The 27,893-nt window shown below is 38.9% G+C and overlaps 1 protein-coding gene across 1 annotated transcript in view; it reads left to right on the top strand.

Annotated features, from left to right (window-relative positions):
• The first annotated feature begins 6,863 nt into the window (after positions 1 to 6,863).
• Positions 6,864 to 27,893, top strand: part of LOC126827519 (uncharacterized) — a 34,025-nt gene continuing 12,995 nt past the window's right edge. The window contains exons 1-4 of the mRNA XM_050556946.1: positions 6,864 to 7,018; positions 13,910 to 14,092; positions 25,335 to 25,427; positions 26,362 to 26,930. Coding sequence (XP_050412903.1) covers positions 6,904 to 7,018; positions 13,910 to 14,092; positions 25,335 to 25,427; positions 26,362 to 26,930 — 960 coding nt within the window. The 5' untranslated portion in view covers positions 6,864 to 6,903. The remainder of the gene's footprint in view (positions 7,019 to 13,909; positions 14,093 to 25,334; positions 25,428 to 26,361; positions 26,931 to 27,893) is intronic.

Raw genomic sequence — 27,893 nt, 5'->3', positions numbered from 1 at the left:
AATAAATAAAAAAAATAAATAAATAAATAAATAAATAAAGAACAGTAAATTTTAATGGAACAAACCCGCTTTGATAAGGATGAAAACAGTGTGCTGAATTCGGTCGATCTCATGACAATATTATTTTATGGGGAAAATATGAATTTGTATTCATTTCAGATTACTGGTTTATGCGTCTTGATTAGATAGCTCAGTCACGAACATACGATTAATATTTGTTAAAACCAGTTATTTAAGAGCTTCCAAGGACTCATGAAAATGAAGATTAGACCTATATTTGAGGATATTATTGACAGCGATGATGATGATGATGATGATTTAGATATATATAATTGCGAATATAGTAATCAAGATACAGATGTTATTCAATACAGGTGCGACAGGTAAGACAATTATAGTTGACTCGATTGTCAAGTACCGGTGTCACGATAATAAACGATCGACGTTAGGCCTACATTTTCAAACTTCGCCGAGAAGGGGGTGGGGGGGGGGGAATTGTTAGCCGTGCGCGTTTTTGGTTTTTTTTATCTTCTATATATATACTATTCAAAAAAAGTAGGGGATATTTGATTTTTAAGTGTTATTAAAGTCACCTAATGAAACTGACGAAGAAACAAATGACAAAATGAAATGAAGTTCACATTCATCGATTTATTCCAAATGATCGTTAGACTAAGTAAGGCACAGATTGACCATTATAAGGGTAAAATGATACCCGGGGTCAAACAGCAAAGTTACCACAGCATCACAACCAAGTCAGTAACGGGTAAATCCTCCTCTGTTTGCCAAACAAGCATTGATCCGACGTGGCATACTCCTAATGAGACGTCTAAAGTCATTTTGGTCCAGATTGTCCCATTCCTGTTGCAACGCAGCAGCAAGTTCTTGGACATTGGCAGGACGTTGTTGACGTTGACGTAACCTCTGTCCAAGCATGTCCCAGACATGCTCGATGGGGGAGAGGTCGGGACTCAGTGCTGGCCAAGGTAATGTGGTGATGTTCTGTTGTTGGAGGTAACCTGTAACGATCCTGGCCCTGTGACATCTTGCTTTGTCATCCTGGAAGATGAAACGGCGGCCATGACGTCGTGCGAACGGCACAACATGGACTGCCAAGATGTTGTCCCGGTAGTACTGGCCTGTAACACGCCCTGCAACAACATGTAAAGCCGTTCTTCCAGCAACAGTGATGCCTCCCCACACCATAACAGAACCACCCCCAAATCGATCATGTCTGATGACGTTAACGTCTTGGAAGCGCTCGTTTCGACGACGCCACACCCTCCTACGTCTGTCCAAAAAATCAACAGTGAACCTTGACTCATCTGAAAACATCACATTGCTCCAGCGTCGATTATCCTAGTGTTGACGATCCCTACACCAACGACGTCTTGCCTGAATGTGATGATCTCTCAAACAAGGGATCACGCGAGGACGTCGGGCGCGAAGGTGACCCCTATGCAGTCGATTCCGAATCGTCTGGCCACTCACTCTCACACCAGTGTCTGTTTGAAGACGAGCGCTGATCTGATTTGCTGTGATGACACGATTTCTCAAGGCCAAGGTACGGATAAATCGATCCTGGGCTTGAGTTGTCGCCCTTGGTCGACCTGAGCGTGGTCTGTCCTGTACAGATTGTGTATCACGGTATCTGGACCATAGCCTGCTTATGACAGACCGAGAAACATTCATCGTCCGCGCCACAACCGCCTGTGTTGTGCCGATCTGTAGCATGCCAAGGGCACGTAACCTTTCATTTTGGGTAAGCCGACGCATATCAAAATTTGTTTTCTGGTCACTAAAACAATTAAACTGATGTTTCCACCCTGGAATTCAATGCCACAATGACTGTAACATTCAAAGTCAGAGTCGTGCAAATCTTGGGTTGGACCCCCATGATGATCCCAAGCATCACCTGCATTCCATGCGGTAGCTATTGGTGCGTTTGGGCGTCACATGTAACTGGAAATGTTTCTTCTGTTAGGTTCTATAGTGACCTTTTTCGTAGTCATTTGCATATTTTAGTATTATGCCCCCAAAATCAAATATCCCCTACTTTTTTTGAATAGTATATATTTGTGACTATCGTTTGTCTGTCTGTCTGTCTGTATGTCTGTTCGGGGTTGGCGGCTACACTAGGTCTGCCCCGAGTCTGAAATTTGGGGTATAGGGGTAGCTCGGACCGGGGAGTAACATAGGCCAGGTGGCGTTAGTCTACCACTTCCGGTTTCGGAGTTATGACCCCCGAGCGAAGCCGGTCTGTTTGGGGTTGGCGGCTACACTAGGTCTGCCCCGAGTCTGAAATTTGGGGTATAGGGGTAGCTCGGACCGGGGAGTAACATAGGCCAGGTGGCGTTAGTCTCCCACTTCCGGTTTCGGAGTTATGACCTCCGAGGGAAGTCTGTCCGTTCGGGGTTGGCGGCTACATCTGCCCCGAGTCTGAGATTTGGGGTATAGGGGTAGCTCGGACCGGGCAGTAACATAGGCCAGGTGGCGTTAGTCTACCATTTCCGGTTTCGGAGTTATGACCCCCGAGCGAAGCCGGTCTGCTCGGGGTTGGCGGCTACACAAGGTCTGCCCCGACTCTAAAATTTGAGATATAGGGGTAGCTCGGACCGGGGAGTAACATAGGCCAGGTGGCGTTAGTCTACCACTTCCGGTTTCGGAGTTATGACCCCCGAACGAAGTCTGTCTGTTCGGGGTTGGCGGCTACACTAGGTTTAGGGGCAGCTCGGACCGGGGAGTAACATAGGCCAGGTAGCGTTAGTCTACCACTTCCGGTTTCGGAGTTATGACCCCCGAGCGAAGCCGGTCTGTTCGGGGTTGGCGGCTACACTAGGTCTGCCCCGAGTCTGAAATTTGGGTTAAAGGGGTAGCTCGGACCGGGGAGTAACATAGGCCAGGTGGCGTTAGTCTACCACTTCCGGTATCCTGCTAGTAAACAATATTTTTATTCAGGATCTCTCTACCTATCACAAGATCTGTCATTGAGACAACTGGCGTGGTATCGATTCCGCGGTTGTACGTGGACGTTACCCCCCCCCCCTCTCTCTCTGTCTCACTTTCTCGTTAATTTCAAAGTGATTTTATATCAGTGATGTTTAATCTGCATAATGAACTCTCTAGGACATCCTTTGTCCGAGATTTAAGGGGCTTGATACACAATGGCCCCCGTTGCTTAGCAGCTACGATAATAAACATTCTACGTCACATTTGGCATAACTTCAAATAGTGATAACTTCGCTAAGAATAAATTAATTTGGATTAAATTTTCAATATATTCATTTTGAACTCTCTCTCTCTCCATATTTACGCAGTCGCGTACTATACTATTCAAAAAAAATAGGGGATATTTGATTTTTAAGTGTTATTAAAGTCACCTAATGAAACTGACGAAGAAACAAATGACAAAATGAAATGAAGTTCACATTCATCGATTTATTCCAAATGATCGTTAGACTAAGTAAGGCACAGACTGACCATTATAAGGGTAAAATGATACCCGGGGTCAAACAGCAAAGTTACCACAGCATCACAACCAAGTCAGTAACGGGTAAATCCTCCTCTGTTTGCCAAACAAGCATTGATCCGACGTGGCATACTCCTAATGAGACGTCTAAGGTCATTTTGGTCCAGATTGTCCCATTCCTGTTGCAACGCAGCAGCAAGTTCTTGGACATTGGCAGGACGTTGTTGACGTTGACGTAACCTCTGTCCAAGCATGTCCCAGACATGCTCGATGGGGGAGAGGTCGGGACTCAGTGCTGGCCAAGGTAATGTGGTGATGTTCTGTTGTTGGAGGTAACCTGTAACGATCCTGGCCCTGTGACATCTTGCGTTGTCATCCTGGAAGATGAAACGGCGGCCTGTAACACGCCCTGCAACAACATGTAAAGCCGTTCTTCCAGCAACAGTGATGCCTCCCCACACCATAACAGAACCACCCCCAAATCGATCATGTCTGATGACGTTAACGTCTTGGAAGCGCTCGTTTCGACGACGCCACACCCTCCTACGTCTGTCCAAAAAATCAACAGTGAACCTTGACTCATCTGAAAACATCACATTGCTCCAGCGTCGATTATCCCAGTGTTGACGATCCCTACACCAACGACGTCTTGCCTGAATGTGATGATCTCTCAAACAAGGGATCACGCGAGGACGTCGGGCGCGAAGGTGACCCCTATGCAGTCGATTCCGAATCGTCTGGCCACTCACTCTCACAACAGTGTCTGTTTGAAGACGAGCGCTGATCTGATTTGCTGTGATGACACGATTTCTCAAGGCCAAGGTACGGATAAATCGTTCCTGGGCTTGAGTTGTCGCCCTTGGTCGACCTGAGCGTGGTCTGTCCTGTACAGATTGTGTATCACGGTATCTGGACCATAGCCTGCTTATGACAGACTGAGAAACATTCATCGTCCGCACCACAACCGCCTGTGTTGTGCCGATCTGTAGCATGCCGAGGGCACGTAATCTTTCATTTTGGGTAAGCCGACGCATATCAAAATTTGTTTTCTGGTCACTAAAACAATTAAACTGATGTTTCCACCCTGGAATTCAATGCCACAATGACTGTAACATTCAAAGTCAGAGTCGTGCAAATCTTGGGTTGGACCCCCATGATGACCCCAAGCATCACCTGCATTCCATGCGGTAGCTATTGGTGCGTTTGGGCGTCACATGTAACTGGAAATGTTTCTTCTGTTAGGTTCTATAGTGACTTTTTTCGTAGTCATTTGCATATTTTAGTATTATGCCCCCAAAATCAAATATCCCCTACTTTTTTTGAATAGTATATTTTATGTACCCATTTACACCATTTTTCTAATAGGCCTACTTCAACAAAAGTGTTTTAGAATTTAATTTACTGAAGGAAATCAGTTAATATTGTAAGCTAATTAACCCGCACCGATGTCACCGCTTTCAGTGATTGTGTGGCCGAGAAAGTTCATCTAGATTTTACGGCGTGGTTCCCCCTTGTCAGTGATGCAGGTGGGGGGGGGGTCTGACAAGGACAGCTGTCTAGTCCTTCGGATGGGACGAAAAACCGAGGTCCCGTGTTCACATTGGCGTGCACGTTAAATATCCCTTGACAGTTGGAATTCGATAGGCCGTAGTGCCGCTGTCCGGGCAAAATTTCCCTCATAGCACATTTCAGTGATTGTAGCGGCCACGCGAATATTCACTGCTGATCAGATCGGAGAGACTAGTCTCTGTTTAAAACGCCGATTTAAAATTTGTATCCATTAGTCAATCCAACGAAATTTTGATTCCGGAAAAAAATTGATGAAACGAATAATGTTCTATTCCCGAAAGCAGTCATAGAGTGGCCCCAGACCAAAATATCATCGGTTTTAAAAAGGGCACTTTATTGCGTCGACTATATAAGGCAACCAAATTTTCCCAATATTTTTTTTCCACGTTATCTGTCTATCCTAATAATCCGATTGCCTGAGTGTAAACCCCTTGTCCACCAATACTAACACGGCGGAAATTAAAAGTTCAATGAATTGGGGTTTAACGTCTTACTGTTCTGCTCCGATATGGCTAATGAAGACGGGTATAATACGGTGTATTACGAGAGAAATGTTGCCCGGGCAGCGGTGCTATACAACCTTCTCTTGTATCGAATTCCAACTGTCAAGAGTTCTTTTATGCGTGTTCATCGGGATTTAGCCCTTGTCAGGGGTGCATGGCGGAAGGCCTGGTGTCTAGTTGTTCGGAAGGGATGAATAACCGATGCCCCGTGTACACATTGGCGTGTACGTAAAAGATCCCTTGGCGGTGGGAATTCGATATAAGAGTAGGCCGTAGCGCCACTGTACGGGCAAAATTTCCCTCATAGCACGCTGTATGGCGAATGTCCGTCTTCATTGGCCCAGTCGGTGCAGAAAAGAAGGACGTAAAACCCCATTTCATATTTCCTTTTATGTGCACGCTAATGTTTACACGGGACCTCGGTTTTTCGTCCCACCCGAACGACTAGTAGCTAGACCCCCTATAAAAGAAACCAATGTGATAGATACTGCAGAAATTTCAAGAACCCTGAATAGTTTACTCTGTATTGCAATTCTTCTGATTTTAAGTGGAATTAATTGTTTTTGAAGTATGAATGCCCTGCGCATTGTCTTTCAAGTATACGTAGCCCCCCCCCCCCCGCACACACACCGCTTGCACGATGCTGTCACTGCGATATCTTGTTCACCAAGACACTCATGAGTCAATGCATTGGGGAGTCGTGGATGTTAAAGTTAAATGTCGAAAGAAAAACAAAACCCAACTAATTACGTCCAGTCTAAAATTTTAATGAACAAAATAAACATAAAGAATGATGGGCCAACATTAAATTTGCATGCTTTAAAAACGCAACATAACATAGATAAGATTTTATTGTACCAAAACATCTATTGAAGACAACATACAATACAAATATAATGTATAAGTATATATATAAAAACATAAATGAAATGAAATGGGGTTTAACGTTCTACTGTTCAATATAAATTAAATACACAAATCACGGGAATACTTATACAGGCCTATAATTTTTATACATGTATAAAAAAATTAAATCGACTGCTAGTGGCACTGCTACTCCATTAAAGCCCGTCGGAGCGAAATTGATATTTGGGAGACGGCGCGGAACTAATAGCGTAGCGCACAAATATTTCTGCTTTTAAAGACATAAAAATTTGCAAATTACATGTATTTCCGCGTAAACGTGTGTCGCTGATTGTGCGATTAATTAGATATACTGAATTCAACCCGGAAGTAGAATTTAATAAATATTCATCAGCTACGTCACGGGATATCCCAGCCATTGAAAACATGTGTTACATTCTTAACCAGGTTAACGGTGAAGTATTTTTATCTTGTTGTTGTAGTCTACGGCGCCTGGATATGGCCGACATGGGAAGTACGCTACTGCAAGAAGACTATATCTACGACTTACCGTACAGCGTCACAAGGGCTATATATGGGTCCATGGATGCTGACAAGTCTTGGGAAGCATTAGGTAATATCCTTTTTCTTTTAAATGGTAGTTTTACATTATTATCCTCGAATTATGAAGCATTCGAAACTGTGACTTAATATGTGACTCGTGAGATGACACCCGGATTGTGATTGTCTACTTCGTACTTGTCAAGGGCTAGGCGAGTGCAGACGACGCATTTGGAGGAAGTCAGAAATTGTGAGGAAGACTTTTCTTTTTGTAATGATAATCAGGCAAACTTGTTGTCACTGTCAGGATATCATGTGTGTTAGCTGGATTTACCCCAAATCACCCAAATCCACAATTATTTCAACTCATTTTAGTCATATATACCGGTATTAAAGTAGCTAAGTCCGTAACTCAATATCATCCAAAATCTTCGACATTGAAAACACGATTTTTTTTGCAATTTAAATCAGCATTTGTGTTGTGGTCTTACCTGGAAAAGATGGGCTTCTGATATCCAATATTTAAGACAAAATAAACATTTACCATTGGTACACGAATCGTGTACCATGATGTGTTTCAGCGCCATTTGTAACAAGGTGCTCAAAGAATGAGGCTAGACATATTCCACAAGTCATGTCAAACGGTGATGCCATATTCTTATTTGGAGAGCATGCGCAATATATACTATCGGTGTTGACTTGAATAACCAGACGCTAGAAACTGTCTTTCGGTTGAGACTTCTGGCGTATTTCGCCGAACATAACTGATGACAATTCACAGTAAAACGGAAACGATTGAATGTAAAAGAGTTAATTTAAATTCATATTACATTATTATATATGTTGCGACCCATTTGTGCCAATTTCTAGGCCCAAAATATTAGCGATTTAGCTCCTTTAATAATTTATGTTAGCCTATACAGTCAGTCGGCCCTACACTGTTCATCATTGTGCCAAATTGTCATTTTTAATTTAGAATTATAAAGTTTTTGTTTCAAAAATGTTCCTCAAAATACAATTTCCTCCATGCAATTTCCAAAGAAGAGATTTCGTGCAATACACGACTTATGTCGGTTGGTGACATCTTCCAAATTTGCCTGGAAATTGCAACTTGAGGGGAAACATTGACACAAAAACGTTACGGTACAATTATAATTTCAAAATGACAATTCAGCATAATTTTAAATATCTATAAAAATTATTGTGATATGAGTTAAATTATGGTGGATTTGGTTAAAACTTCCAAATTTTCTTGGAAATTATATTTTGATGGAAATGAAATGAAATGGGGTTTAACGTCCTACTCCTATACTGGGCTAATGAAGTCGGGCATACGCCATACAGTGTGCTATGAGGGAATTGTATAGGCGTATATACATATCACTTACCCTCATTCAGTCGAGACTAGATGTAGAGTAATGGAATCTGCCGAGGTTTGCTGAGTGTGCAAAATAAGCAGAAAATTATTATTAGTAATATTACTGAGAAACAGTAAATAACATATGAACATCTGGTTTTACGAAGCTCCAGTTCAACTTCAAAACATTTGGTTAATGTTTAATGCTTTATAATTAGTGGTTTATGGCATTCCTAAATAACCTGACCATCTTACGCAGGTGATTGCTGCTGCCTCCAAAGCAGTGCATGAGGCATACACCACAGCCAAACTTTTGTCGACTTCCGGTTAAATCAAGTCACCTCGCCACAAAACTGCCGAACTGTGGTCAGCCGATATGGACAAATCAAGCTACTTGATTTCTAAATTAAATAATTGAATGTCCGATCCGTTCTTATCTACTTAAAATCAGAGCCATCTGATGTAATAGAGAATAGAGACGTTTTTACGAGAAGCCGATTAGATTTGCAAATCCTATTGAAAAACATTTACGGCAAAAATTAGACGAATTGGTTTCACCTGATTGTCGTATTTACCACGATGATTAGCCAAATTGATTATGCAAATCTTCCAACTTGCTCGCCTGCCAGATTGTCGATTCCATTTTTATGATGGCAACCCCCACAAGCGACACGACGTGCCTGACGTTAGTTCATTTTCTTTTGAATTTTACATTAAAATATGAATATCATGGACATTCCTAATACAAACACGGGACATTTGGGAACAGGCAACTGGTACAACTTCTCGTTTTTATTTTTGGGCGATGTCTTCAAGAACAGAATAAAGTCTTCAGCCATCTTGCGAGGCAATTCGTCGCGTTTATGAGAACCGATTCGAATACCAACTCAAGACCTACGTTATGTACAAAACGAGATAGGTAATTGAAACTGATTTGTTTTCTCGTAAAATCGCCTTTGATTATGGTCTTCTCTAATTAATAACTAATATAACATTTAAGGGATCAGGACCCTAAAATAGGCAGATTTAGCTCTTGAGTAATGTACATTCTCCACCCAATCTAAACAATACTAGTTACTAAGATATTCGACACTTGGTTAAAAAAACCCAACAAACCATGTCGCTTTCCAGTGAATTGAAAGATAAAGAAACCATGTTGCTTTTCAGTGAATTAAAAAGTTAGAGAAAATGAAAGTAGCCTACACATAAATAGCTCTGTATAGTAGGATTAGGATTAGCAGGGAGAGAGAGAGAGATAAACTAGGTTTAACGTCCACTTAACACAAACTAGGTCATTTTGGGACTAACATATTATGGTTCAATTTTATTGAAATGATTCGCTTGAGGATAGGGCTCTTAGGTGTGAGAGGAAAACAGAGAGCCCAGAGAAAACCCACAAGGTTGGATAGGTGACCCTACTCCTTGTCACATACAAGTGGGGAATCAAAACCATGCCACATGATGCGTTAAAACCATTCGGCCACCCAGTCTACCTAGGGTATGCAAATATTAACAAACACAGGTAGTGAATTTTAGATCTAGAATCTTCTTGAATAAATGCCATTTGATTTTTGAAAGTCATTGAAAAATATATTAATACATGTAGGTGTGGTTCCCATTTATGTCTGATGTTTAGGACATGACATAATGATATATTCTGACCAGGATATCACTATAAGGTCAACGTTACATCACTGAATATGCAGGATGTCAACTGTTACTGTTAGTGTATATATTAGATAGATTAGATTATGTAAGAGTTAAATACATGGATATGTATGCCTATTGCCTATTTCAGTCGTAATATTGAGTAAAGTAATACGAAACAAAGCACTTTATTTTTAACATTACCGGTATCGTGCACATTGAAAAATCAGTTTAGTGGGAACAATGGTACTGACAAAATAGTTTTATAGTCAACCTCTAGCTGTATCAACCTTTCTGTGCCTTTTATTCAGTTATATTCAGAGAAAAATCAAAGCATATCAATCAACAAATCAAACAATAACATAAAATGAAAGTAGGGTCAAGTCAAATGAATTCATTGAGTGACAAGATGGTTTTCTGATAATTACTTCATGAGTTGTTGAACTTAATCAGATTTTAGTGTAATATAAATGTTTCATTACCAAAAAAAGTAAAAATATGCGACAACTCTTGTTGACTGCCCGGACGATTTAGCTTCTGTGGGCGTATGTTTTGTTGCCTGGCAACCTATCTTTAACTATAGTGAGAAATGCCAGCTCTTTATCTAATCTCCCATAATGTATAGATCTTTAAATAAAAAGAGTGGGGAGTAAAATTAACCCAATATAGAGAGAGAAATGAGGTTTAACGTCCACTCAACACAGACCACGTCATTTTGGGACTAACACCTGGTTCAATTTTATTTCTATAATTCACTTGTGTGTAGGGGTCTTTAGCCAGTGGGAGGCAACCAGAGGACCCGGAGAAAACCTATGAGGTTGGATAGGTGACCCTACTCCTTGTCACTTACAACCGGGGCTTTGAAACCACGCCAGTTGACTCAATGACAGAACTTATATATACAACCCAATGTAAGCTAAGGGGGGGGAGGGACAATAAAGGTTGGAAATACATTGTATAAAAGATATGACACATGTAATGATAATAATAGTTACATAGTGACTTTTCTATTTCTAGTTGGTAGGCAAGAGCATGATAGTTCATATGCCTAGGGGAACCCCCTTATTCTACAGTGTATATGAGTATGGGGGAACCACCTAATTTAAATCAAGTATTTCCTATATATACCGGGTATCACGGTGGCTAGGTGGGTAAGACGCTGGCTCGCTAGCCTGGAGGTCGGGTGTTCAATCCCTGCATTGGCCGAGAAAGTTCATCCAGATTTTCCGGCGTGGTTTCCCCTTGTCAGTGATGCAGGACAGAGGGCCTGACAAGGACAGCTGTCTAGTCATTCTGATGGAACAAAAAAACGAGGTCCTGTGTACAAATTGGCGTGCACGTAAAAGATCCGATGGAATAAAAAACGAGGTCCTGTGTACAAATTGGCGTGCACGTAAAAGATCCCTTGGCAGTTGGAATTCGATATAAGAGTAGACCGTAGCGCCGCTGTCCGTGCAAAATTTCCCTCATAGCACACTGTATGACGTATGCCCGTCTTCATTAGCCCAGTTTAGGAGCAAAACAGTAGGACGTGAAACCCCATTTCATTTCATTTCATTTCATTTCCTAATCCTACATAATATACCGGTAAACTGCATAGGAGGGAAACGCCCCTTTTTAAAACCTCATTCATTCAAATACATATATTATATTGAATGTAATATAAAAAGAATAGATTATATATAAGGCTGATCCAATTTAATTTTTAGGTTGTTTGGGGAAGGTGGAAGGGGGGTGGGGCTTGATAAATAAAATACCAGTAAAGTCTCATGGAAAATGTTTTATTTAGAAAAACTAGTATTTTTGTTTTTAAATTATTCTTTTTTCAACAAAACTTCAAAATGATGTGGAACGGATTTATAACTATTAATCTGTTAAGTGCGTAGGTCGTTATATAACGTTCTGGACAACTGCCACTCACTGTGTTTAGGGCGTAATGTAACGCCTTGGACTTAGAGGTATTTTCCCCAACCTATTCTTAGAACATAGTTCGTCACTTGGGGGAATCCCTTGGGAATTCCCCCACGATCGCAGCATATGTAGGACGTTATATTACGTCCTGGACAACTGCCACTCACTGTGTGTAGGGCGTAATATAATGCCTTGGAGGTATTTTCCTCAACCTTTTCTTAGAACATAGTACATACTTCTTCGTCACTTCATCAAATTAATTACACAATAGGGGGTAGTTAACGTTTTAAAAATGTCACGCTTAACAGGTTAATAAGACCACCCAAAATAACCCAGTGCCGTATTAAGGGGAATCACGTAATTGATATTCCCCTTATATCTATACAGGAGGGAGACACCCCTGTTTAAAATCTGGTTAATTTTTAATCATACACAAATACCCATCCCCAAAAAAGAAAAAAAATATTCCTTAAATCTACATGTTTAAAATCTCATTAGAACATACACAAATTAAACAGAAAAACAGAAACAGTGTACGAGGGAAATCACCTAATATTCCCCATACATCTACACAACAGTTAGACAGTGACACCTATATTTAGAATCTCATTAGTACATAGTTCATACACTAAAACAAAAAAAACCCAAAACTTAAAAAATCCAAACAATTAGTGAAGGGAATCACTTAGTATTTCCCATACATCTACACAGGAAAGTTAGGAGACACCCATGTTTAGAATCTTAGTAGTACATTGTTCATAGACAAAAAAACCCCAAACAATTAGTGAGGGGAATCCCCATATATTTCCCATACATCTACACAGGAAAGTTAGGAGACACCCATGTTTAGAATCTTAGTAGTACATTGTTCATAGACAAAAAAAATCCAAACAATTAGTGAAGGGAATCACCTAATATTTCCCATACATCTACACAGGAAAGTTAGGAGACACCCATGTTTAGAATCTTAGTAGTACATTGTTCATACACACAAAAACCCCGTAAAAAACCCAAACAATTAGTGAGGGGGAAACACCTAATATTCCCTATATATCTACACAGAAGGGAGACACCCCTGATTAAAATCTCATTAGTACATACACTTAGTATTAATAGTATATAATATGAAAATATGACTTACATAAGGGGGGGTTGGATGGTCGAATGGTTAGCACGCGCGTGCTGTATCATACGGTCTGTCATTGAGTCAACCGGCGGGGTTTCGATTCCCCGGTTGTACGTGACAAGGAGTAGGGTCGCCTGTCTAACCTCGTGGGTTTTCTCCTGGTCCTCCGGTTTCCTCCCACAGCTAAAGACCCTTACGCGCAAGCGAATTATTGAAATAAAATTGAACCATGTGTTAGTCCCGAAATGACCTAGTTTGTGTCGAGTTTACGTTAAACCCCATTTCTCTCTCTCTATATACATATGATTATTGTATTGTATATTTATTACTTCTGCTTTTATTATCAGATAATGTTTCAAATTTGTGTATATATACTGAAGAAAACTTACGCTTGCACATAGGGGCTTTTAGCTGTGGGAGGAAACCGGAGGACCTGGAGAAAACCAACGAGGTTGGACGGACCATCACATTTCTTGCCATGTGTATAAGCTGGTAAAAGAATCCACCCCACTTGACTCCATGACAGACCCGAGGGGGATCACGGTGGCTAAGTGGGTAAGACGCTGGCTTGCTAGTCTGGAGGTCAGGTCTTCGATTCCTGCATTGGCCGAGAAAGATCATCGTGATTTTCCTGCCTGGTTCCTCCCTTATCAGTGATGCAGGACGGAGGGCCTGACAAGAACAGCTGTCTAGTCGTTCGGTTGGGCCGAAAAACCGAGATCCCATGTACACATTGGCGTGTTCGGAGCAGAACAGTAGGACGTTAAACCCCATTTCATTTCATTTCATTTCCATACCTGAGGATACATGTAGTTGAAATCTCTGATTGGATTTTACATACCGACAGCCGAAGCCAAGGGGATGAAAAAAATAAATTGTGGACCAGATTTAAAGATGTTTTGAAATATAATTTTATTTTTCAGCTAGTGAAGCCGGTTATACTTTTGAAAATATAAAAAGTTTTGAGTTGGAATATCAGAGAGGTGGTAGTCCGTGTAAGGCATTGCTATGGGACTGGGGGACTCAAAATATCACGGCCAGACAACTCTACTTCAAACTGAGGAATATAAACAGGCGCAGGGAGATGCAAATATTGGAAAATTATTGTAAGTATTGCTTTATTCAGAGTTCCTTGAATATCGGGGGGTTGGGTGGCTGAATGGTTTAATTGTGTGTATGTTAGATCTTTAGGTCTGTCATTAGGTGGGGTGTTGGGTGGCCGAATGGTTAGCACATGCGTGCTGTATCATAAGGCCTGTCAACTGCCGTGGTTTTGAATCCCCGGTTGTACGTGACAAGGAGTAGGGTCGTCCAACCTCGTGGGTTTTCTCCGGGTCCTCCGGTTTCCTCCCACTGCTTAATACCCCTACGCGCAAGCGAATTATTGTAATAAAATTAAACCATATGTTAGTCCCGAAATGACCTAGTTTGTGTCTGAGTGGACTTTAAACCCCATTTCTCTCTCTCTCTCTCTCTCTCATTAGGTCAAGTGGCCTGAATTAGGTCAAGTGGCCTGAATTAGGTCAAGTGGCCTGAATTAGATAATGTGTTTGACAAGGAGTAGGGTTGCCTCTCCAACCTCGTTGGTTTTCTCTGGTTTCCTCCCACACGCTGACAAGTGTTAGGGTCAGGTAATCCTATTGCTTGAGGTTGGAAAGGGACCCTGGATGAAAATGTCACAGGGGCCCTTGCATCAACAGTGAAAGGTGGACATATTCTGGTCATTGTCTTGACTCACACAAAAGTAATTTGTTTTTCAGTTTGTTAGATAGATAGATTTATTTTGCATAAACATATACAATATAATAAATGACATATTTCTTTGTGGTACAAATTTTTTTAGTACTTATTTGCAGGTCCCTTTTATATTGGGGCACCCAGCCGAGTCTGAACACCCTTAATCTGGTCTAGGTTGCGATCAACATATTAGAAATATTATGTAGAAGACTAGACAACATAAAGTTATCATTTATCTCTTCTTTGTAATCTTAGTCATATGTGGGTTATGAGGTAATTACTAGACTGACTGTTGTCATTTAGGCTATACTACAATGTATATGACTATGTTCAAGATAATAATAGGGGGTTGGATAGCCGAATGGTTAGCATGTGCGCGCTGTATCATAAGGCCTGTTATTGCGTCAACTGGCGTGGTTTCAAATCCCCGGATGTATGTGACAAGATGTACGGTCGCCTGTCCAACCTTATGGGTTTTCTCTGGGTCCTGCGGTTTCCTCCCACTGCTAAAGACCCCTACGCGCAAGCGCATTATTGAAATAAAAAATTAAACCACATGTTAGTCCCGAAATGACCTAGTTTGTGTCGATTAGACGTTAAACCCCATTTCTCTCTCTCTCTCTCTCAAGATAATAATAAACAAACTCTATGTCCCTTGACGAAGGAGTCAATTGCCTCCATCTTGTAAATAAGTAAATTTTGAAATAAAATTGAACAATGTTAGTCCTGAAATGACCTAGTTTGTGTCGAATGGACATTCAGCCCAATTTCTCTCTCTCTCCAATGGAGGGTAAAAAAAACAATATGGCTTAAACTTAAATGTGCAATAAATATTTCATGTTCTACTTTCACCTTTCCATAGTTGATGAATGGCATAAGTCAATTGTTATTTGTTTACATGTTTGGGTTAGAGGTCAAAGGTATGAACAGCCAATGAATCATGTCAGGACATAGTCCACTAATCTTGGGTATACACTCAACACATGCATAATACTGTTGATATCAACTTTAAAATTATCAGCCGTTATATCTTACATAATATAATGTTAAGAATCATAACAAGGGAGTGGGGGGTCGACGTGTTCAAGTGATCTTAGGTGCTAAAGCCTGTCATAACAAGGGAGTGGGGGTCGACGTGGTGTTCAAGTGATCTTAGGTCCTAAAGCCTGTCATTGAATCAAGTGGCATGATTTCGATCTCACACGTGGGGGCAGAGGTCGCAGTGGATCAATTTCGAGTTGCGTAAAAATACGCAGACATTTCAAAATTTTGCGTTTTTGTCCTCTACCTCTGCGTGGAGAGCCTCTCAAAATACTCAATATAGAAGCATGTAAAGTCGTTTTGTGAACAACCCTATTTTAAGCGTCCTTATTTCATTGATATGCCTGCTGTATTTAGTCTAATGACAACTGGAGGTTAACGGCATGTCTTTGGTTGATGGCACAGTCATTTCAATCTTTCACTTCGACAGGATGTAAAGAGAAAACTATCGCTATGAAAGCCAACATTTGATTGGCTGAATGCAAACAGTATATCTTGTTCTAGCCAATCCCAAGTCTTGTATGAAATGCGCTTTATTGCTTCCAATAGGATAGCTACGTGGCTTACTGCCATGAACTTATGAATGAAATAAGAGGAAATATAAAAAACTACGGAGATTACGTACAGTATAGGTGTGTAAATTACGCAGCGTCCATCAATATTTGCGTTTACATTGAAAAAAATGCGTGAAATACGGGGATTTTTGCGTGACTGAGACCTCTGTGTGGGGGGGTGGATGGCTGAATGTTTAGTAGGTACGTGCTGTATCATACGGTCTGTCATTGACTCAACTGGCTTGGTTTCGATTCCCCGGTTGTATGTGACAAGGAGTAAGGTCGCCTGTCCAACCTCATGGGTTTTCTCTGGGTCCTCCGGTTTCTTCCCACTGCTAAAGACCCCTACGCTCAAGTGAATTATGGAAATAAAATTGAACAATATGTTAGTCCTGAAATGACCTAGATTGTGTCGAGTGGACGTTAAACCCCCCTTCTCTCTCTCTCTCTCCCACACATGTACGTGACAAGAAATGGGGTCACTTGTCCAACGTCATATTGCAATTAATTTGTACCATACTTACTCCCCAAATGACCTAGTTTCAACCTTTGAAAACTCTGATTATTAAATTGGTTGACATGCAAAATAATGTTTGCAGTGACATCCACTAGGGACAGGGTATCATTCAGATTTGATGAAAAAAGGAAAGAAACTGAACTTACCATCTATAATCTAATACACATATTCAGTTAATAGATTGCCATGCAGAAAGTGTTCAATACCATCAAGATTCATCAAAAACTGCCCAGTTTGTGCTACCGTTTAGTTTGACATTAGTTGTCTAGTTTATTAAACTAAATGGTCATAAACTGGATGACCAATATCAAAACTAAACTAAATGGTCATAAACTAGATGACCGATGTCAAAACTAATTGATGTTTCTTAAACTAAACGGTAGCACAAACTGGGCATTATTTAATGAATCTTGATGGTATTTAATACTTTCTGCATGGCAATCTATTAACTGAATATTTGTATTAGATTATAGATGGTAAGCTCATTTTCTTTCCTTTTTTCATCAAATCTGAATGATACCCGGTCCCAAGTGATCATGGCATAAACAATGGGCATTGTTCTAGAATATTACAAGTACCAAACCTTAAAAACTGTTAGAATAAATTAATTTGCATATTCAACAAATTATTCAATATTAATTTGGATATTCAATAATTAATTTGCATATTCAACAAATTAAATTGCATTTTGAACAAGCTGATTTATGACGACAAATTATTATGTCTTGCACAGTCTTAATAAGGCTTGTTATTTCAAGTGGTTTAACGATTTCCTTCCGACCTTATATGTATAATATAGTTGAGTTGACATGTGTCAATTTAATCGATATAATAAATCATCCTCCTAGTATCTATTTCCCTGTCCTGCTGTCACAAGATGACACCCCAGTAATAAAATAAACAGAAATCCTTAAATAATGCACATTAATCATGTTTAAACTAACAATAATGTCATTTATTTAAAAAAAAAACCCAAAGAATATGGACGTCCAATCTTTGTTGAACTAGCAATATTGTTATTATTTATTAAAAACATGGACATCCAGTCTTTGTTAAACAAGCCATATTGTTATTAATTTATAAAAACCATGGACATTCAGTCTTTGTTAAACTAGCAGATTGTTATTAATTTATAAAAAAAACCTGGACATCCAGTCTTTGTTAAACTTGCCATATTGTTATTAATTTATAAAAACCATGGACGTCCAGTCTTTGTTAAACTTGCCATATTGTTATTAATTTATAAAAAAACATGGACGTCCAGTCTTTGTTAAACTAGCAGATTGTTTATTAATTTATTAAAAACCATGGACATCCAGTCTTTGTTAAACTAGCCATATTGTTATTGATTTATAAAAACCATGGACATTCAGTCTTTGTTAAACTAGCAGATTGTTATTAATTTATAAAAAAAACTGGACATCCAGTCTTTGTTAAACTTGCCATATTGTTCTTAATTTATAAAAACCATGGACGTCCAGTCTTTGTTAAACTTGCCATATTGTTATTAATTTATAAAAACCATGGACGTCCAGTCTTTGTTAAACTAGCAGATTGTTTATTAATTTATAAAAACCATGGACTTCCAGTCTTTGTTAAACTTGCCATATTGTTATTAATTTATAAAAACCATGGACGTCCAGTCTTTGTTAAACTAGCCATATTGTTATTAATTTATTAAAAACCATGGACATCCAGTTTTTGTTATTAATTTATAAAAATCAACCACTAAAATCATACAATATTATCTGGATACTTACTAAATCTTAGGAACCACAACATGTATCAAATATGTTTGAAAGAATACCTGGCAACTCATCCGGAAGACAACTCATCCCGAAGACAACTCATCCCAATATAAGACAACTCACCCCAAGTTAGAAATAGAAGATAGCTCATCCCAAGATATCAGCTATACTGAAACTCATATATAAAGATAAGGATATGTCATATTCTGAGGAACTTCTACCAGACAATGATATGGAAACAATCAGCACGACTGAGGCCAACATTTTCAGTCACATGTATGGTTCAAAGATGGAATTGAAATGTGTACGTTATGATAAGTATACAGAGCGCCCAAAACTTAAAACAACTTAAAATTTAAAACAACAATATTAATTTTATTAAAACAACAATATCATTTTTAATATAACACATTTTTATAACAAAATCAGAATGGTCCGAGTGGTCTTCAAAGAAAGCAATTGTATTTGTTGGGATGAGTTGTCTTATATCTCGACCCATGTTTTAAAGATGGGATGAGTTGTAGTTACCAAAATAACATTATCAGATCTTAAATGGTTAGATAATCAAATAACACTCTTTTATGGAATAACAATTACTATGGGTTGTTTCACTGCGACATTTCAACAAGATTTCACAAGTCGTCATCATGTGATTGTTTTGAAATTAATATATGTAGTTTACATCAGTAATATGAAGAATCCTATTTAATTTAAATAATTTCCTTAAATTTCTTCTGGAGTTATAGCCCTTGTTTCAATTTGTTGAACCTGGTGAATTTGTGAACGAGGTAATAACAAAATTTATCATCCGATCTGTATGAAATTTATATATCATTTAAATTAGTGAAACGATGAGCTTTCAGCTATTTCTGTTAATTACTTGTAGAGTTATGGCCCTTGTTTCACTTTGTGGACCTTGTGAACAATTGAAGCTGTACGTATTCATTATTGGAATTAGTAAAACGAAAAAGTCTGTCGAATTTCAGCAATTTCTGTAAAATACTGCCAGTTAAAAGAGGCCCTTGTTTCAAATTGTAGAACCTTGTGAACCCCAAAACAACGAAGATAATGAACTGTATAAAATTGTCTTGTAAATGCTGCCCATTACCTACAAAAGAATAAATATGCAGCAAACCTCGTCAATTGCACGGACGATTTATCTGCTTTGGGCGTATGTTTCTTTGCCTGGCAACCTATGTTTTACCTATTAAAAGTATTAAAGCTCTTTATCAATGGCCGAATGGTTAGCACGTACGCGCTGTATCATAAAGCCTGTCATTGAGTCAACTGGCGAGGTTTCGAATCCCCGGTTGTACGTGACAAGGAGGAGGGTCGTCTGTCCAACCTCAGGGGTTTTCTCCGGGTCCTCCGGTTTCCTCCCACTGCTAAAGACCCCTAACGCGCAAGCGAATTATTGAAATAAAATTGAATCATAGGTTAGTCCCGAAATGACCTAGTTTGTGTTGAGTGGACGTTAAACCCCATTTCTCTCTCTCTCTCTCTGTCTCTTTATCAATCTTACTTAATGGTCGACCCTTTAAGAATATTGCAAGTATCAGGGCTTTAACTGACTTTAACGGTTATAATTTCTTAATCAAATCGACAATTAGTTTGATTAAAGATGGGGGCCACAGTGGGTAAGACGCTGGCTCTCTAGCCTGGTTATCCCTGCATTGGCCGAGAAAGTTCATCAAAATTTTCCGGCGTGGTTCCCCCTTGTCAGTGATGAGACAGCTGTCCTGTCATTCGGATGCCGCTGTTCGGGCAAAATATCCCTCATAGCACACTGTATAACGTATGTCCATCTTCATTAGCCCAGTTCGGAGCAGAACAGTAGAATGTTCAGTTCAACCCCATTTCATTTGATTTCATTTCATTTTTGATTAAAGATTGATTAATATTTTGGCTTAAATTGACACTTTCATTGATTTCCTTCTTTGTCATACAGCTTCCGATAAAACTATGGTACAACTTGACATTTGACATAGTTTTATAAGTGTGGTGATAAATAGAGAGTTATAAGTGAGGTGATAAATAAAGAGTTATGGAAGACTTCACCCAGGCAACATACATGTACAGTAGACTTCGCATATAACGGACATCTCAGGACCGGAAGAAATCGTCCTTTATAAAAGCTGTCCGTTATACAAAAAATCTGCTATTGACCCTGAATTAGCGACCAGAAGGTAACGCCATCCCATGAAATAACAACATTTATCATATGCAGAATCTAGAGAACATACATGTATTTACATAAAAGTCATGTACAGTATGTATTCACATATTATGGATGTTCAAAATAAACAAGCTTATTTGAAAAAGTCTGTAATGCAGGTCTGCTTGAATCCGCCAGAAACACAAAGAAAATAAGTAATATCATCATTTTGTTCTACTCATTCGAGAGTCCGTTATAAAAATGAACTTTTACATTGATTTGTCGATTAGGGACCGATGAAAATCGTTCGTTATACAGTGTCCGCTATAAAAGACTTTGAAAATAAAAATTTCTATTACAAAAATCGGAACCAAACTGTTGTGTCCGTTTTAAGCGATTGTCTGTTGTATGCCCATCCGTTATAAATTATAAAAAAAGAAAAAAGTATCACAAAGTCTAATAGACTTAATCTATGTTTTCTATATAGTAGGCTACAAGGATGTTAGCAATCAGATGAAAATACAGATCTATATTTCGTTTCGTTTTTTTTATACTTTCGATGGCCTACACTACATGAAGATCTGACAAGTTGTACTTGAAGGTCGTGTCAGAGGTCGTACGAGCGGCTTTTGACCCTACTTATGACATCAGACATTGATTAATCAATCAACATTGGCATTTCTAGTGGTTTATCTACAATTCCTGCATGGCACGCCAAGAAGTCGCCGTAACAGACTGTTTCATTGACTTATCCCTCACTTCAACCAAAACGCCTGTGATATAACAACTCTTCCAGATCCTAGTGCAGTAAAGACAAGTAAAACGAAATTTTGAACTATAAAAAACGAATCGAAATAGGACTTGTGTTTTAATCTGATTAGAATGTTTGTTAAATGACCCTGACTCACAAATTATAAAAATAACAAAAAACATCACAGAATATTGTTTTCTATACCGTAGCCTACAAGGATGTTTGTTAAACAACCCCGTCTTTGCCTGACTCACAAATGAAATGAAATATAGGTTTTAACTTTTCTTCACTGACGGAATCAACACCTCTTGTTTTGATATTCTAATACAGGTGAAAAACAACACATTTTAATAAAACAACAGAGATTTAGTTGTCTAAATGAATTTTCCAACTACATTGTAAATTAGTTATCAGGTCCCAAGTTCAAAAAGCATTCTGAGACTTAAGTTAAAAATTTACTCCACTTTCAATCACTGTTCATGAGAAATATCTTTGATCCAAAAACACAAAACTTTGCACATTTGATACATCAAAACAACAAAAGTTTTATAAAGGGCTATATTTTAGTTAAATTTACATTATAAGGCGAACAATTTTGAGTAAATTTTAACTTAAACATGCATTATGCAAGAGAAAAATCTGCTTATTACAAGTCTTTCTTTAGGCCAGAAATGTTATCTAAATTATCAATTAGACATTAATTAACTTATCCAGACCATAATAAACTCTCGATGTCAAGGCTAGCCTTCAATGTTGGCTGGATTAAATTCCTATATGCCGCTTAACGGCCATTGATAATTAAATCAAAATAGTGGATAATCGAGACTGCTTTTTATATTCATGATTTTAGTAATGATGACCGAGACTATGCGAAAATTTCACCCGCTTAGTTCTCGGTTCAGAGTGGATCAATATGACTGAAATTTTCAGCAAATTCCCAAATTCCCTTTACACTATCTAGTTTATAACTATTATAGTGAGAACTGCCATCTCTTTATCTTATCTCCCATAATGTATCTTTAAGCCTGAAAATGCTTTTTGACCAGATATTCTACATTGTTAATTAGAGGTGATATCAGGTGTTCCAGATTTTGTAAGCATGCACTACATCATGCACACTACCCTTCACCTTGGGGGGGGGGGGGCATGTTCCTGAAGCAACGATCGCGAGTTTTACAACATCTAACCGTTGCTTCAATACTGGGCAATTCCCGAAATTTTGGGCTTGTTGTGTTTACACGTGATCAATTAGCATTGTCCAATCAGAGGTCGTCGCACATAACACACTGTAAACAAATATGGCAGCCTCCATAGAAACTCTTTGTTGATCAGGTATGATTTCAAGCAACCTTGACATTGATCGAACCTTGAAATTTGCAACTCGATTGTCACATGTAGACATTTTAGCTATAAGCGCGAGACTTGATAATCGTAACAATATTTTTAACGAAGGAATCTGATGGGATCACAAGCTGGGCTTGTACCCAATCAAAAATAGTGCCAAAATATTCGGGGTATTACGTGAAGGGCTTGATAAGATGTACGTAGTTAAGGCGAGATTAAGCCTTCTATTGAAGATGGGGGGGTGGTGGGATTGCCGAATGGTTAGCACACACGTGCTGTATCATACGGTCTGTCATTGAGTCAACTGGCGGGGTTTCGATTCCTCGGTCGTACGTGACGAGGAGTAGGGTCGTCTGTCCTACCTTGTGGGTTTTATCCGGGTCCTCCAGTTTCCTCCCACTGCTAAAGACCCCTACACGCAAGCGAATTGTTGAAATAAAATTGAAGGATGTATCAGATCTTAAAGGATGATCTAATTTGTGTTGACTGGACGTTAAAGCCCATTTCTCCATCTTTCTCCCGACAACCCTTGAGGACTGCTTGGACGACTCATCTGCTGTAGGCGCATGTTTAATTACCTGGCAACCTATCTTAGTTTGTTTCGTAAGATTAATATCTGGATGTTTTTGTTCTTTATTTTACAGCCAGTAGGGTCGTCTGTCCAACCTCGTGGGTTTTCTCTGGTTCCTCCGGTTCCCTCCCACTGCTAAACACCCCTACGCGCAAGCGAATTATTGAAATAAAAAAATTAAACCATATGTTAGTCCCAAAATGACCTAGTTTATGTCGAGTGGACTTTAAACCCCATTTCTCTCTCTCTCCAGCTGGTTAGCTAGTTCGCTGTATCATAAGGTCTATCATTGAGTTAACTTGTGTGGTTTTGATTCCCCGGTTGTACATGACAAGGAATAGATTCGCCTGTAGTCGTGAAGTAGGACGTTAAACCCCATTTTATTTCTAAAGTCGTGATTATTCATTTTTTCATTAAATTTTAAAATCTTGCGCATATTCAAATTCACTTAAACCTCAACCATACGATGATCTACAGAGTTGATCATAGGCTTGTCTTATGAATAAATGTCTAAATAATAATTTATTTAACATTTGAAGCCGGAAAAAAGATTGCAATATGCAGATTAAAGTCCTTACATAATTCATTTTTAAGAGCCGTGTATGAAACAACCTGAGACGAAAAACTGAGGTCCCGTATATACATTGGAATACACTTTAAAGATCCCTTGGCAGTTGGAATTCGATATAAGAGTAGGCGATAGTGCCGCTGCCTGTGCAAAATTTCCCTCATAGCACACTGTATGGTGTATACCCGTCTTCATTAGCCCAGGAAAGAAGCAGAACAGTAGGATGTTAAACCCCATTTCATTTTCTTTACTAGGTATAATACTGTGAAATATGTACATATATGTATGTATGTATTGATTGAACATACACATCTGTAAAGGCTTTTATAAATGTTTTTTTTTTCATAATTTACTTCCTTATTATTTTGTGTTATTTTTAAATCTGTGACTTTCAGTAGGAGTATGTAAGTATGTGTAGGAGTTTACCAACAGAAGGTTGGAGATACGCAGGTATATGCACAGGTATATGGCTGCTGGTTGCAAAAAGGAATCATTTGCGTAATTGCACATTTTTATGCACTTGTATTTTTCATTTTTTGGACCAAGCGCTACTCGTGTTGTTTTTCTTGAGGGGTTTGGGTGGCCGTATGGTTAACGCGTGCACATTTGATCATAAGGTCTGTCATTGAGTCAAGTGACGTAGTTTTCTATTCCCGGCTTGTATGTGACAAGGAGTAGGGTCTCCTGTCCAGCCTTGTGGGGTTTTCTCCGGGTCCTCTATTTTCCTCCTACTGCTAAAGACCCGTATGTTCCTGAAATGACCTAGTTTGTGTTGAGTGGACGAAAAATGCCATAGTACGATCATCATTAAACTTGGCATGCTTGTTACTTGGAAAATTGGGCATCAATTGTAGAACTTTGTCATGCAGTGAGCTATGATCGAGATTTTGCCTGAACTGCTCTTATTTCGAATTTAAACTATAAAGGGTTATTTCACGTGCAGGCCAATTCACTGAGCAACCGCCCAGCCACCGTTCCCATTAGGTCAAATGAGACTGAAATATGGGTTTCTACAACTCGGGTAGAGTTTCTGTATTAAATTTTTAGTTTCAAACCATTGTTTGAAAACTGATCAAATCTTTTGAGAATCATAGAAAACCATTGCGTTTCTAGTGTTGTGTATTTTAAAAGGTCTGTTTCAATTAGATAATGAGTGTTGGGTTTATAACTGTTTAGTTTCTAGAGCAGTGTTGAGTAATTAATTAGTCTGTTAATTACTCAACACCTTTTGAGAAACTAAACAGATCCCATGTTGAAAATTACATTCCTAACTATGAAAATTAAAAATGCTTTCATGCAAATATTTGTTATCATTTTTTTTTTTATCAAAATATGTGAAAATACTTTGAATTTATTTTACAGTCACAACGAGAAGTGTAAATCGAGTTGGTTTAAAAGAAACAGAAAATGAGGAAGTTGTCCGTTTAGACAGTCTTAATTCCACAATAGCTTCAGGTGAACAAATATTTTCATTTATACATTCAATTCATGAAATGAAATGAAATGGAGTTTAACATCCTACTTATCTGCTCCGAATTGGGCTAATGAAGACGACATTCAATTCATCTAACACATCTATAGTTAAAGTAACATTAATTTTAGCTTTTGTTCTAGAAGTCACAATTTGATCACATCAATACCTTGAGTAAGTTCCATAAATAAACATTTTCTGCTTATGGGTAAGCAGAGCGATAAGCAATTTGATTGGTCGAGACTTTGGAACATAACTCTCCTTCTAATTGAGGTAAAATGTTCATACTTGTTATAGGCGTTCATTAGGTGAATGCCTTGATGGAGTTCGATGATAAACATTGTCTGCTTACGGTCAGCAGAGATAAACAATCTGATTGGTTGATGCTTTGGGGCACGATAACTTTGGTTTTACTTAAGTCAGAGTCATTATATCATTACCTTGACTAAGTTTGTTGATGAGAATTTTCTGCTTAGGCTAAGGATCGATGAGCAATTTGATTGGTCAAGACTTTTGAACATAACAACTCTGCTTTTAATTGAGGTAGAATGTTTAAACTTGATGTAGATGTTCATTAGGTGAATGTCTTGACTGAGTTCAATGATTAACATTTCGAGCTAAAGCTAAGCAATTTCATTGGTCGATGCTTTGGGACAAGATAACTTTGATTCTAACTGATAGAGAGTGGTGAAACTTAGTGTATAGGTGATAATTTGTTTGATTGCTTGATACTTTTCAAAAAAATAAATGTGGGCTTGTTTTTATTTAGCTTGCTCTCTGTTCGTCTCTTGCAAAATGTGGGCATATCTTGCCTGGCAACCGCTGGTTTGCGGTGCAATCCTAAACTGACAATTTTCTGCATTTCTTCTTCTTTATTTTTGTCAACCGATATGTATAATGTACGGTTACTTATTTCAGCGCTTCCAAGACCATCACAGAAACACAAAGCTAAACAGGAGAAAGTTGTCAAAGAGGAAAGCGAGGTCAACTTTAATCAGCCGAGTTCCCAAATTATCGGTTCGCGTAAACTCCCTCTCAGAAGTATGAGTTCTGTTGAGAAAGATAAACATTATGACGATAAGATCATCCCGGGCCAGGAACCTGCCAAAATTTTGAAAATAAAAGAACATGTGAAAAGTGAAGTTATGAGTAAGAAAAAGCAGGGGAGACAACCACAAGAAAATATTTCTTCAATGTTGGCATCGAGTTCGAATCCCACGGAAAGTAGTGACTCTTCTTTTGATCTGTCTTCCATTTCAAAGGGTTACTCAAAAGACTCGCCGAGTAGTCTGTCGTTAAACAGTGACAATCTTAATGTTAATGCTGCCATGCTCATGAGCAGTAGTAAAACGCACTTTTCATACGAAGAACTGTATCGTTCGACCAATGGTTTTAGTGACAGCGTAAAAATTGGTGAAGGAGCGTTTGGAAAGGTTTATTACAGTGTTTTACGAGGATCAAAATGTGCGATCAAAAAATTAGAAATGGTAGGTATCTCGATTATATTTTTCACGCTGATCGTAAATTCATTGATTTGAAAACAATCCAAACTACAAAAATGTATTTTATGAGTCTATGATTTTATTATGAGTCATGATTCAGTTTTTATACACCCACATGGAAATGTGGACACTCTACAGGCTACATTTACCATCTGATTGTTTTGAAATTGATATATGTTGTTCACATTAGTGAGATGAAGAAGACTATTTAGTTTCAATAATTTCCATTAATTTCTTCTTGAGTTATGGCCCTTGCATTGAATAGCTTTAGTAGAAATTGAAAATGAAATGGGCGTTTAACTTCCGACTTTTCTGCACCATGAGGGAAATTTTGCCCAGACAGCAGCCTTTCTGCATACTCCAACTGTCCAGATTGCTCTTAACTACATGCCAGTACGTGACAAGGAGTTGGGTCACCTGTTCAACCTCGTGGGTTTTCTCCAGGTCCTCCGGTTTCCTCCCACTGCTAAAGACGGGCATACACCATTTAGTGTGCAATGAGAGAAATTTTGCCCGGACAGTGGCAATACGGCCTACTCTTATATCGAATTCCAACTGTCAAGGGATCTTTTACTTGCACACTAATGTCTACACCGAACCTTTGTTTTTCATCCCATCCATAACGACTAGACAGTTGTCCTTGTCTGGTCCTCCATCCTGCAGCACTGACAATGGGAAACCACACTGGAAAATCTGGATGAACTTTTTCGGTCAATGCAGGGATCCAACAATATATATTACCATACGTCATTGAGACTGCCACATAAAATCATGTGATTTCAAAATGGCATACATATCATATGGTTCAATTTTATGTCAATAATTTGCTTGCACGTAGGGATCTTTAGCAGTGGTAGTGTATGGCAGACCCATAGAAAGCCCACAGGGTTGAGCACACAACCCTACTCCTTGTCATGTGGAAGTGCGAGCTGAAAACAAGGTTACTAA

This window comes from Patella vulgata, chromosome 7, assembly GCF_932274485.2.
Source record: "Patella vulgata chromosome 7, xgPatVulg1.2, whole genome shotgun sequence".
NCBI lineage: Eukaryota > Metazoa > Mollusca > Gastropoda > Patellidae > Patella > Patella vulgata.
Note: the sequence above shows the minus strand (reverse complement) of the source record. Positions and strands in the feature narration are given on the sequence as shown.